The sequence below is a fragment of the Brassica napus genome, chromosome C8 (genome assembly GCF_020379485.1).
Source record: "Brassica napus cultivar Da-Ae chromosome C8, Da-Ae, whole genome shotgun sequence".
In the NCBI taxonomy this organism is placed as follows: domain Eukaryota; kingdom Viridiplantae; phylum Streptophyta; class Magnoliopsida; order Brassicales; family Brassicaceae; genus Brassica; species Brassica napus.
Window position 1 is genome coordinate 39589286 of NC_063451.1, and position 13115 is coordinate 39602400.

The following is a 13115-nucleotide window of genomic DNA, read 5'->3' on the forward strand; positions in this document are numbered from 1 at the left end:
AAATCTAGAGAATTCTACTTAAAAAATCTAGATTATTTTATCTTAATTATCTAGATAATTCTATAAGAATATCTAGATTTTTTATTTTAAGGAGGTGGATGATTTTTCTAGAATTTGGGCTAAGTTTTGGATCAACACATGATTAACCCAATAATGTTTGATCCAAATCAAGTTTATTTTTCAACACCCCCTCTTAAACTTGATTTGGTTACTCCGAGCAAGCTCCTCATCTTGATAAAGTCTTCTCGCTTGAGTGGCTTGGTGAAGATATCAGCTACTTGATCATTTGTCTTCACATACTCCAATTGCACATCCATCTTAGTAACACATTCTCGAATGTAGTGATAACGAGTGTCGATGTGCTTACTTCGATCATGGAAGACTGGATTTTTCGCCAATGCTATTGCCGACTTGTTATCCACAAAGATCTTCGTTGGCTCCTCTTGTGGTAGGTTCAACTCCTTTAGCAAGTTTCGTAGCCAAATAGCATGGCAAACACATGAAGTAGCTGCCACATACTCCGCTTCACAAGTAGAAAGAGTGACAATTGGTTGCTTCTTTGACATCCATGTGAAAGCGGTTTCTCCAATGAAAAACACGAAGCCACTTGTGCTTTTCCGGTCATCTACATCTCCACCCCAATCGCTATCGCTATATCCAACAAGCTTGTAATCGTCAAAAATAGAGTAGTACAAGCCAAAGTTGATTGTACCTTTGATATAGCGTAGGATCCTCTTCGCTGCTTTGAAATGAGTTGTTGTTGGATGCTCCATGTATCGACTCACAACTCCAACTGCGTGTAGGATGTCGGGCCTTGTGCACGTTAGATAGCGTAAGCTTCCAACTAGACTCTTAAAGAGTGTTGGATCCACACTCTCTCCTTCTTCTTCTTTTGATAACTTGACTCCACATTCCATTGGCGTGCAAACTGGATTTGAGTCATCCATCTTGAACTTCTTAAGCACCTCTTTAGCATAGCCTTCTTGAGTAATGAAGATTCCATTTTCTTCTTGCTTTACTTCAATGCCAAGGTAGTATGACATCAATCCAATGTCGGTCATCTCGAACTCCTTTGTCATCTCCATCTTGAAATCTTCAAACATAATCGGATTGTTGCCAGTGAATATCAAGTCATCAACATATAAGCATGCAATCAATATATCATTGTTTTGAGTTTTGATATAAAGTGCATGCTCATATGGACACTTGATGAAGCCTTTCTCCTTGAAGTACTTATCAATCCGAGTGTTCCATGCTCTTGGTGCTTGCTTTAATCCATAAAGCGCCTTCTTCAGCCTTAAGACTTTGTCTTCTTCTCCTTTAACTATGTAGCCTTGTGGTTGCTCAATGTAGACTTCTTCCTCAAGGTCTCCATTTAAGAAGGCTGATTTGACATCCATTTGATGTATCCTCCAACTCTTTTGGGCTGCCAATGAAATGATTAGTCTAACCGTTTCTAAGCGAGCAACTGGAGCAAATACCTCATCATAGTCGATCCCGGCTCTTTGACTATAGCCTTTTGCCACCAATCTTGCCTTGTACCTTTCAACTTCTCCTTTAGAGTTCTTCTTTGCCTTGTACACCCACTTCACACCAATTGCCTTGTGTCCATTTGGAAGTGAAGCTAACTCCCATGTATCATTCTTTTGAATCGACTTGATTTCCTCATCCATTGCACTTCTCCATGACTTCTTTTCTTGGGCTTCTTCAAAGTTCATAGGCTCGCAATCCGCAAATAGAAAAAATAGAGTAAGATTGTCTTGATTTTCGGTTACCTCGTAGATGTCTTGTAGACTTCTAAAACGCGGAGTCCTTTCACTTGAGCTTTCATCTCCTTGAGAACTTGTTGTTGGTGAAGTTGGTGGTGTAGCTGGCTCTTCTCTCGGTTGCTCCACATTCTCTTCTTCAAAGGATGGAAAGAAGTTGTAGTCTTCATTATTTGATCTCCAATCCCATTCTCCTTCTTCATCAAAGATGACATTCCGACTAATGATTGTCTTCTTTGTTTCAGGATTGTAGAGCTTGTAGCCTTTGGAGTTAGCGTCATACCCAATGAAGATGTACTTCTCACTTTTATCATCTAGTTTGCTCCGCTTCTCGTCTGGAACATGAGCGTGAGCAATGCTTCCAAAAACTCTTAGGTGTGAGACTCCAGGCTTCCTTCCGCTCCAAGCTTCTTGTGGTGTCTTTTCTAAAACACTCTTTGTTGGAGAACGGTTTGATATATAAACCGCACAAGCAACTGCTTCTGCCCACAACTCCTTTGGTAGCTTCTTACTCTTGAGCATGCTTCTTGCCATCTCAAGTATTGTCCTATTCTTTCTTTCCGCTACTCCATTTTGTTGAGGGGTTCTTGGCACCGTCAACTGTCTTCGAATGCCATTATCTTCACAATACTTCAGAAACTCCTTGGACATGAATTCTCCTCCTCGATCTGATCTCATGGACTTGATCTTAAGACCACTTTCCTTCTCAACATGGGCTTTGAACTTTTTGAAATTTTCAAACACTTCTGATTTTTGTTTCAAAAAGTAAACCCATGTTTTTCTTGAAAAGTCATCAATAAAGAGAAGGAAGTAGTTACTCTTACCAAGTGAACTTGGTTTGATTGGGCCACATACATCTGTATGTATGAGTTCTAGTGGCTTTCTTGCTCTTGTCTCCGACTCCTTTGGAAAACTCATCTTGAATTGCTTTCCAAGCAAGCAACCTTCACACACTTGATTTGGATGATTGATGCAAGGTAATCCTTTCACCATTTCTTTCTTGGAAAGTAGCTCTAAGCCTCCAAAGTTGAGATGCCCAAATCGAAGATGCCAAAGCCAAGATTCCTCCTTAATTGTAGCACATCTTGAGACATCGTGCAATGTCATTTTGAATGTTTAGGACAAACATTCTATTGCTTGACATTGGCACCTTTGTGATGAGATTATTTGCATTATCTCTTAAAGAAAGGCTATTATCTTTTAGTCGAATGTCATAACATTTCTCTAAAAGTTGTCCTAGGCTCAAGATGTTGGTCTTCATGCTTGAAAAGTAGTAAACGTTGGAAATGAATTGATGATCTCCATTCTTCAAGCGGATGAGAATATTTTCTTTACCTTTCACTTCCATCTTCGATTCATCTCCTAAAGCCACATTAGTTTTCACCGATTCATCAAGCTCCACGAACATGCTTTTATTTCCACACATGTGGTTGCTTGCACCACTATCAAGGTACCACTTGTGAACCTCATTTGGTTCATCTTTCTTGTAAGCCATCAATAGCATATCTTCTTCTTTACTCATTTCTTCAACATAGTTGGACTTCTCTTCAACTCTATTGTTGTTTGGAGTTTTGCATTCAGAAGCATAATGTCCAAACTTTCCGCAACTATAGCATTTGATGCTTGATTTATCGTACCTTGATTTTGGGTTTCCTCTTCCACGACCTCTTGATGAGTTCTCTCCTCTTTGGTTGAAGTTGTCTTCATATGGTCTCCAACCTCGTCCATTTACACCACAACCTCGTCCTCGGAAATGACCACCACCACGTCTCGGATGATTTCTGCCACTTTCTTCCTTGTGATCAATTCTCATCTTGAGAACTTGCTCCACAATATCTTCTTTCTTCTTCTTCTTTTCTTCATAAGCTTGTAGTGATCCAAGAAGTTTCTCCATTGTCATAGTCTCCAAGTCTTTTGTCTCTTCAATCACGGTAACAATGTGTTTGAATTTCGAATCCAATGATCTAAGAACTTTCTCCATGATTCTTACATCATCTAACTTCTCACCATTTCTTTTTAGGTTATTAGTAACCGTCAAGACTCTTGAGAAGTAATCTGAGATGAGTTCTCCTTCCTTCATTTGTAATGCTTCAAATTCTCTTCTTAGAGTTTGAAGACGTACCTTCTTAACTTGTTCCGCTCCCTTGTAAGATGTCTGAAGCTTCTCCCATGCTTCTTTGGATGTCTTTGCTCCAGCAACCTTCTCAAATGTATCTTCATCTAATCCTTGATAGATTAGACAGAGAGCCTTCTTGTCTCTCTTCCTTGAATCTCTCAAACCATCCTTTTGAGTTTGAGATAGACCACCATCATTCTCCGGTTCATTGAAGCCTTTCTCGATTATCTCCCACACATCATGTGCTCCTAGGATAGCCATCAGCCTAAGACTCCAATTGTCATAGTTGCTCTTAGTGAGCAATGGAACTTGGAAGGGAACACCATTGTTTGCCATCTTCAAAAGGAACTTGTAGCTCTGATACCACTTTGTTGGAATGAAAAATTTATAAAGATGGAGAAAATGTTTAAGTGTTTGAAGAGAAAGAAGCTTTGTGAAGAAGAAAATTTTTATAATTTAGAAGATGATTCTTATTACTTAGATGATTCTTACAAACTTGGATACTTCTTGATGATACAAAATGAGAAGAGAGTGGAGGTATTTATAGCCTCCAAAGTACAAAATATCTTACATATTTTAATCTTAAATCTAGAGAATTCTACTTAAAAAATCTAGATTATTTTATCTTAATTATCTAGATAATTCTATAAGAATATATAGATTTTTTATTTTAAGGAAGTGGATGATTTCTCTAGAATTTGGGATAAGTTTTGGATCAACACATGATTAACCCAATAATGTTTGATCCAAATCAAGTTTATTTTTCAACATGAAGAAGAACAGTAAGATGTATGAAGAAGAGATCAATAAGTATAGAGAGTCTTCGGAAACCGAGGAAGCGAAGGTATCAGAGGAAGAGTTGTGTAATAAGGATCCTAAAGAGATCACATGGGAATGGATCAACCAAAAACTCAAAGAAGTTGTGTCTGCACGTGGAAGGAAAGGAACTGCTAGATCTGAACTGATTGATCAGCTCACACACCTGATGAGACTGGCCAAAACTCCAGCGCAGAAACTCGAGATCTTGTTCGGTCTTGTCTCCGCACAGTTCGATGTGAATCCTGGTCTCAACGGACACATGCCTATCAACGTCTGGAAGAAGTGTGTGAACAACATGTTTACAATACTTGACATACTTGTTAAGTACGATAACATCGTCGTCGATGACACGGTTGAGCAAGACAAGAACGAAACTTCGAAACCAGAAGACTATGATGGGAAGATTCGTGTCTGGGGGAATCTTGTTGCATTCGTGGAGAGGATAGACGCTGAATTTTTCAAGAGTTTGCAGAGCGTTGATCCTTATACACGTGAGTATGTGGAGAGGTTGAGAGATGAGCTGGTGTTTTTAGCTCTAACTCAAAACATACAAGACTACTTTGAGCGGTGTGGTGACTTTAAATCTGCGGCAAAGGTGGCGTTAAGACGAGTTGAGTCACTTTACTACAAGCCTCAGGAAGTTTATGACGCTATGAGGAAACGAGCTGAGCAAGAAGATGATAGTAATGGACCTGTTGTTCCTCGTAAGCCTACTTTTCCAGTGAGTAGTCGAGCTATGATGGATGGCCTCGTCTCACTTATTTACAAATATGGAGATGAAAGGACTAAAGCACGTGCGATGTTATGTGATATCTACCACCATTCTTTAATGGACAAGTTCGGAACTGCTAGGGACTTGTTGCTGATGAGTCATCTTCAGGACAACGTTCAGCATATGGACATCTCAACGCAGATCCTCTTTAACAGATCGATGGCTCAGCTTGGTCTCTGCGCATTCCGAGTTGGAATGTTTACCGAGGCTCATAGCTGCCTCTCTGAGCTGTGTTCTGGTCAAAGGGCGAGGGAATTGCTTGCTCAAGGTGTCTCCCAAAGTAGAAAGGAGAAGACTCCTGAACAGGTCCATATTTTTCTTTGTAGTACACAATATTTTCTGTAGGTTCATATAACTTGTTATAATCTTAAGACCTTAGATGTAGCCTAAAGCTTCTCTTTGATCCTGGTAGTTCCTTGTAGTGATGAAATTAAAGAAGTTCTTTACCATATAGAGTTTGTTCTTCGGCTAATCTTTGTGGTTATGATCTAAATTTTAGCTTATAGTTTATATAAATAATCGTTTTTACTAGGTCACGATGTTCAAATATATATATATATATATTTTTTTTTTGGTTTTTCTCGGTTCTAGAGATTTAGGAATCTTTCGGATACAAAATTCGGTTTGGTTTCGGTTCGGTTATTTTGGTTTCTAGTTAGGTTCGAACCGATAAAATTTTGGGTCCGGTTTGATTCCTTCGAGTAATTTTAGATAATTTAGTTAAAAATGTCGGATAATTAGAGATTTTCAGGCTAAATCGGTAATTTGGGTTATTGGGATAAATAAAAATATTGGAGAATTTGGATAATTTTAATTACCTCGGTGCATGTAAATTAACAGTTAGCTCCAACATAAATATTAAAATGAAATTACATCCTTTTCGTCCTACCAGGAAAGATTGGAGAGGAGAAGGCAGATGCCGTATCACATGTACATAAACCTTGAGCTTCTTGAAGCTGTTCATCTCATATGCGCCATGCTACTGGAAGTCCCTAACATGTCAGCCAACTCTCATGATGCCAGACGCAAGGTGATTAGCAAGAATATCCGTCGCCTGCTTGAGATCAGCGACAGGCAAGCATTCACTGCTCCTCCTGAGAACTTCCGTGACCATGTCATGGCAGCAACTCGAGCTCTCTCCAAAGGAGACTTCGAAAAGGCTGTTGAGGTTTTAAGCTCTCTTGATATATGGAAACTGCGCAAGAATCGCGAAACCGTTCTTGATATGGTGAAGGCTAGGGTCAAAGAGGAGGCGTTGAAGACTTATCTCTTAAGATACTCATCCTCTTACGAGTCCCTACGTCTAGATCATCTTGCTAACATGTTTGGTCTCTCTGAGAACCAAGTCCACAGCATCGTGAGCAAGATGATGATCAGTGAAGAACTCCATGCATACTGGGACCAACCTACACATTGCATCCTCTTCCACGATGTCCAGCACAACAGGTTGCAAACGTTGGCTTTCCAGTTAATAGGAAAACTTGCTGTTCTTGCGGAGAGTAATGAAAAAGCAATGGAGGCTAGGACCGGTGGATATGGAGGAAGAGGTGGAACAGAGAACAGGGGAATGCAGATGGACGGCACGAGCCGTATGGTAAGTCTCAGCCGAGGTGTTCGTGCGTAGACTTACTTTCATCACATTTAAAAGCCAAAGGACTAGAGACATCCTAAGACTTTGTTGTCAATCTTTTTCTTCAAACTTGTTTTAAGACCTGGAAACCGTTGGGTTCTACTTTTATGTTCTGTTTTGTTTTTTATTGTTTGTAGTTAAGAGATTTTGATCTCTTTGGTTTAACCAATATTATTTTTTGGATAAACTTTTGTCTTTTCCCTAGCTATTTGCATTAACTTTTTCTTGGTTGCTAAATAGCTATTTACATTAACTTGTACTAACAGTTTTCATTGGCTGGTAATATAGAATAGTTCGTGCAACTGTTTTCATTGACCAGTCTCCATTGTTGTGGCTTTTACAGAAATTAGAGCACGTTTATCGGCATGTCTTAGCCGTGCCCCTTACCATAATTAACTAAAAAAATTTAAGAAAGATGGTATTAAAGCGAAGGCATGTCTCCTAATTAAGCCCACGAAGTCACGCCTCTTAGGAAGACGTGTCGCAACGCTATTGGAGAGAGGAACGGTGGAGTCGAGATTTTTTCTTTCTTTCTTTCCTTTCTCTTCTTGGTTCTTCTTCTCCTCGACGACAACGGCGATTTCGAAAGCCGTCTCGGTGGATCTCGTCGACGTCTCTGTTGGTTTATATCGTCGACGGTCGATCTCGTCGATGTCTCTATCGGTTTTTCTCTCCCTCTAGGTGGTTCTCTTCGAAGGAAACGACGAATTCTCTCCCTCTCGGTGGATCTCGTCGAAGTAACCGGCGATTTCTCTCCCTCTCGGTGGATCTCGTCGAAGGAAACGGCGATTGCTCTCCCTATCGGTGGCTCTTGTCGAGGATGGAAGACGGTGACCTCTCAATCGGTGGATGTCTTCGAGGAAGCAAAACGGCTCTGTCTCTCTCGTGGTGGCTCTCTGAGACGAAGACAAATGGCGATTGTTTCTGAAGGGAATCCAAAGGTAAAACGTCTCTTTGTTTATTTCAACTATGCTTGTCTTTGATTCTTGTTCGTGAAACGTAAAGAAATGGAAAAAATTCTAATAACTTTAATTTGTTTTCTGTCTTTGTGTCGTTACATGGATGGATCAAGAGGCATGATCCTGGCATGATCCAGGATTGATCAAGAGGCGTGAAGTGGGCACAAAACCTGTCTCTTTGTCAGACAAAACCGCCACAATTGTAAAGGTAAATCCCTTCTCACTGATCTTTGTAATTGGATAACGTTTCTAGTTAGAAATGTGAATGAGATTTATGTTGCGAATGTTGATGATTTTAATTCTAGTTTGCAATGATTTTAGAACTGGATAAAACCTCTGTCTTTGCTCGGTAATTGCCTGATCGGATCTAGTAAGCAATGAATTTAGAACTGGATGTAGCAATGTTTATTTGGTCACTGATGTTTTGAATGGACGGTAACCAGTTTAGTCAAGTTGTTAACGAGTTTACTCTAGTTTGAAATGAAACTGAATTGTTGTTTTGTGTTAGGCTATGTAATAAATGGAGTGGTTATTGTGAGATAATGGTTAGTTTAGGTAATAAATACAATATTGTTGTGTGATGAATGGTTGTAGTTATATGTCAACTCGTTTATGGTTGGGTGTGTGTGATCAATGCTTGAGCCTTCTCTTTTTTTCTTTATCTCTTCCTTTTTACCTTTCTTTCTTCTTTTCTTTATCAACTTCCTTGTTGAAAATGAGTTATTCTCTTCTATTCTTTCTCAGCTTTATTCTTTTCTGTCTCTCATCCTCGAGCTTCCTTTGTATATGGATTCCAATCCATCTACCCACAACTCTAAATTTGTTGAACTACTTCATAGTCAACAAAGTATCTCCTTCGGTAACTATGAATATTATCACAAATTCTCTTCATCACAACCTTTCTTTCTTCACACTCAAGGAACCGCAGATGGTGGCGAGACAGCTTCAGATCGTAGAGAGCGAAGGAAATGGACGCCGGCTGATGATATCTTGCTCATCAGCTCGTGGTTAAACACGAGCAAGGATCATGTGGTTGGCAACGAACAAAAATCTGGAACATTTTGGAAAAGAATTTCCGCATACTTTGCGGCAAGTCCTCGGGTTGCTGGCTGCGAAGGGAGAGAGGCTACCCATTGCAAGCAGCGTTGGCACATGATCAATGACTTTGTGTGCAAGTTCTGCGGTGCGTATGAAGCTGCTACCAGAGAGAAAGCTAGCTGCCAGAACGAGAATGATGTTGTGAAACATGCTCATACAATATTCTACAACAACTACAAGAAGAAATTTACTTTGGAACACGCTTGGAATGAACTACGCAACGACCAGAAGTGGTGCACCCTTATGACTGCTAAAAAGGATGTAAGCTCGAAGAAGAGGAAGTGTGAGGATGGAGATGATTCAGAGACCTCTCAAGCTACAGAGAACAAGCGTCCCCCGGGTGTGAAGGCCTCAAAGGCAAGTGGTAAGAAGAAGGTGGTAGACGAGAAAAATCTGGATGAGTTTGAGACAATGTGGACGATCAAACAGCAGGATTTGGTCCGCTAAAGAGAAGCTGTCTAAAATGAATATGCTTCAAAGTCTTTTAAGAAAAAATGAACCTCTTGCTGGCTATGAAGAATCACTCAAGAAGAAGCTCATAAATGACTTGTTCTAAATTAGGTTGCGTGTTTTGTTTCATGTTTAGGTTGCGTGTTCTTCTCTGTTCTTGTAGTGTTCTTGTTCTGGTTTTTATAAAATTATATTGTTCTTGTATGTTTAAACTGTTCTTGTTCTTGTGATGCAGGTTATTGTTCTTCTGATGTAGAGTGGAGTGCTCGTGTGATGCAGAGTGGAGAGTTCAGGTCTTGTCGTCGAGTCTCTTGTACTCTTCTGTCACGAGAGTGGAAGAGTGTGACGAGTCTTGTCGTAGAAATGTATGTGTGTGTTCTTCTGTTGTGTCACGAGTCTCTTGTATCTTGTTTTGTTTGTCATGAGTTTGTCCTAGTCTTGTAGTGTTGTGTCACAAGTGACAGAATGTTGTAAGTCTTGTAGTGTTGTGTCACATGGCTTGTAGTGTAGTGTCCTGAGTCGAGTCTTGTTCTCTATATAACATTAGCTTATGCATACATTTTCTTTCACAAACTCATCTCTCCTTCTCATTGTCACAAAGATCATCTCTCGTTCTTAATAAACAAATCAATTCATCTCCTTTCATTTGATCATCTCCTTCTTAACAAACAAAACAAAACAAAGATCATCTCTTCTTTACAAACAAAACAAACAAAGATCAAGTATTCTCACGGACCAAGTTCGAACAAGCAAACCAAACCAGGACCATCACTTTACTTGGTAAGCCATCATCAAATTAAAGACTCAATTCTTTTCTTTAGTTACATTACATCAACCATCATCAAATGCTATATAAATTATAAAATCATCAACATTATAGAATTCTAAATCATCAACATTATAGAAGCTCGTAAATGACTTGTATTCTAAATCATCAACATTATAGAATTCTATAATATAAGATATTGATCAACATTATAAAATCATCAACATTATAAAATTCTAAATAAATGACTTGTATTCTAATGTTCATCTATTTTGTTTCAAGATTCTCAAACATCTCATGGCGTCTTCTTCTCATAACGATTCGTTGGATGAAACTTTCGATCAATATTTTGATCAATATTTTGATCACACATTCGAGAATCTGGTCAATGCTCACGGTGATCAAGAAAACGAAAGAAAGACAAGGAAAAAAGAGTTTTTATCGAACGAAATCGCGAAGAAGGCCATCTCCGGGTATGGAATAATTATTTCAGTGACATTCCAACATATCCAAATAATCTATTCCGACGACGATTTAGAATGAACAAGTCATTGTTCATGCGTATTGTTGATCGCCTCTCCAATGAAGTTCAATTCTTCCGTCAAACGCAATACGTTACCGGAAGGCTTGGTCTCTTTACACTTCTAAAGTGTACAGCAGCAATTCGTGTCTTGGCATATGATTCTGCGCTTGATGCGGTCGACGAATACCTCAGGCTCGGTGCAACCACGGCTCAGTTATGTGTGGAAAATTTTGTGGAAGCAATAATAGATTTTTTCGGCGATGAGTACCTAAGGAGACCAACTCCGGATGATCTTCAACGTCTACTTCATATTGGAGAGCTTCGTGGGTTTCCCGGAATGATAGGAAGTATCGATTGTATGCATTGGGAGTGGAAGAATTGTCCCACCGCTTGGAAAGGGCAATATTCTCGTGGTTCGGGAAAACCCACAATCGTTTTAGAGGTGGTTGCTTCATATGATCTCTGGATATGGCATGCGTTTTTCGGACCTCCAGGTACCTTAAATGATATCAATGTTCTTGATCGCTCACCTGTTTTTGATGACGTAATAAATGGTCAAGCTCCGGAAGTGCATTTCTCGGTGAACGGAAATCCTTATTCAATGGCTTACTATCTCACCGATGGTATTTATCCAAAATGGGCAACTTTTATCCAATCTATGTCAAGAAGCTGTCAGAAAAGATGTCGAGCGTGCTTTCGGAGTCTTGCAAGCTCGATTTGCCATTGTTAAAAATCCAGCACTTTGTTGGGATAAAGTCAAGATCGGAAAGATTATGAGAGCATGTATCATACTCCATAATATGATAGTAGAAAACGAACGAGATCAACACACTCAATACGATGTTTCGGATTTCAAACAAGGAGAAGGCAGCGGAAGTTCACATGTCGATTTCACATATTCAACAGATATCCCTACAAATATCGCCAATCAGATGGGTGTTCGAATAAAAATTCATGATAAACAAGCCCATCAACAACTGAAACGTGATCTGGTTGAACATATATGGCGTAAATTTGGACGTGATCAAGACGACAACAACTGAACTTGGATGCCGCTTTCAAATTATTATCGTTTATTTTAGTTATCTTTATTTTTATGTTTTTATGCTTTTATTTTAAAATATATGTTTAAAATGTTATGTTTGACTTTGTTTTATTTAATAAATAAATTTTATCTTTTAAAAAAAATTGTTTTAGTTTAATATTTTTTTAATTGTTAAGAACCTTAATTAAGATACTACCAATAAACCACTATAATAGAGTCACTACAAGAAAACAGCGGCATACTGAGGGAAAAAATCGTCGGTATGTCGGCGGAATAACGTTATTCCGACGACATACCGACGAAACAAGTCCTCGGAAATAACTCCTCGGAAATTCATTTTTCCTCGGAAATCCCTCGGAAATTTCCGACGGAATTCCGAGGAAATGAATTTCCGAGGAAACTCCGAGGACCACCAGTTCGTCGGAAAGGTCCTCAGAATATACCGAGGGAGAACTTCCTCGGGATATTTCGATGGACTTTCCGATGGTCCAATCCTCGGAAGTTCCGACGAAATGTTCCTCGGAATTTTCATCGGGAATTTCCGAGGAACGGAGCCCTCGGAAAATTCCGAGGAAGGAGTCCCTCGGTATATTCCGACGACTTATTCCGAGGAAATGTTCGTCGGAAATTTCCGAGGGTTCATTTACTCGGAATTTCAAAAAAAATTAATTTTTTTTTAAAAAAATAAAATTTTTGAAATTTAAATTCGAAAATATAAAATTAAAATTAAAATTGAAAACATATTAGATAATATTCAAAGTTGTACAAATAAAAATAAAACATTCCGAGTTTTTGAAAAAAAAAAAACTACGGGTCTTGCACGTTCGGGAACACCTCGTTCGGGTACATCATCTTCATCATCTCCATCATTTGCTGGTTCAGCCTCTTCTGTGCCTCATAGCCCGCCTGTTGAGCCGCCATCTGGGTCTCCAACAAAGATATGCGATCATCCTTGTCCTTCAACTGAGCCGTTAGTACTTCTGGATCAACAAAGGGCGGTGGTGCAGAAAAAGGAGGAACCGACCGGGAGTGACGACCCAAACCAACCAAACGTCCCTTCTTCTTTGGAACCGACTGAAATAGAAAATAGCCAAATTATAATTTGTTTTAATGCCCATCAATCTTGTAGCAGATGATAAAGCTGAATGACCATCTCTGCAACCTTTGTACA

General features: G+C 39.3%; 2 protein-coding genes across 3 annotated transcripts; both read left to right on the forward strand.

The window, feature by feature from the left end:
• Positions 1–4651: 4651 nt before the first annotated feature.
• On the forward strand, positions 4652–8086 carry LOC106453739 (eukaryotic translation initiation factor 3 subunit C-like). The gene is made up of 4 exons (XM_048766989.1): positions 4652–5779; positions 6366–7067; positions 7241–7262; positions 7785–8086. The coding sequence occupies exons 1-4, from the start codon at positions 4652–4654 to the stop codon at positions 8084–8086; spliced, it is 2154 nt and encodes a 717-aa protein (XP_048622946.1).
• Positions 8087–8848: 762 nt separating this feature from the next.
• On the forward strand, positions 8849–10183 carry LOC125591172 (glutathione S-transferase T3-like). 2 transcript variants are annotated; one of them, XM_048764782.1, is made up of 2 exons: positions 8849–9746; positions 9846–10183. In XM_048764782.1, the coding sequence occupies exon 1, from the start codon at positions 8849–8851 to the stop codon at positions 9605–9607; it is 759 nt and encodes a 252-aa protein (XP_048620739.1). In that variant the 3' UTR covers positions 9608–9746; positions 9846–10183. The 2 variants fall into 2 exon arrangements, with proteins under 2 accessions (XP_048620739.1, XP_048620740.1); XM_048764783.1 differs by having other exon boundaries at positions 8849–9721.
• The last annotated feature ends 2932 nt before the right edge of the window (positions 10184–13115 follow it).

Coding starts and splice junctions, on each gene's coding strand:
- LOC106453739 (XM_048766989.1), top strand. CDS start 4,652: ATGAAGAAGAACAGTAAGATGTATGAAGAAGAGATCAATAAGTATAGA. Junction 5,780..6,365: donor AGGAGAAGACTCCTGAACAG/GTCCATATTTTT, acceptor TCGTCCTACCAG/GAAAGATTGGAGAGGAGAAG. Junction 7,068..7,240: donor TGGACGGCACGAGCCGTATG/GTAAGTCTCAGC, acceptor TATTGTTTGTAG/TTAAGAGATTTTGATCTCTT.
- LOC125591172 (XM_048764782.1), top strand. CDS start 8,849: ATGGATTCCAATCCATCTACCCACAACTCTAAATTTGTTGAACTACTT.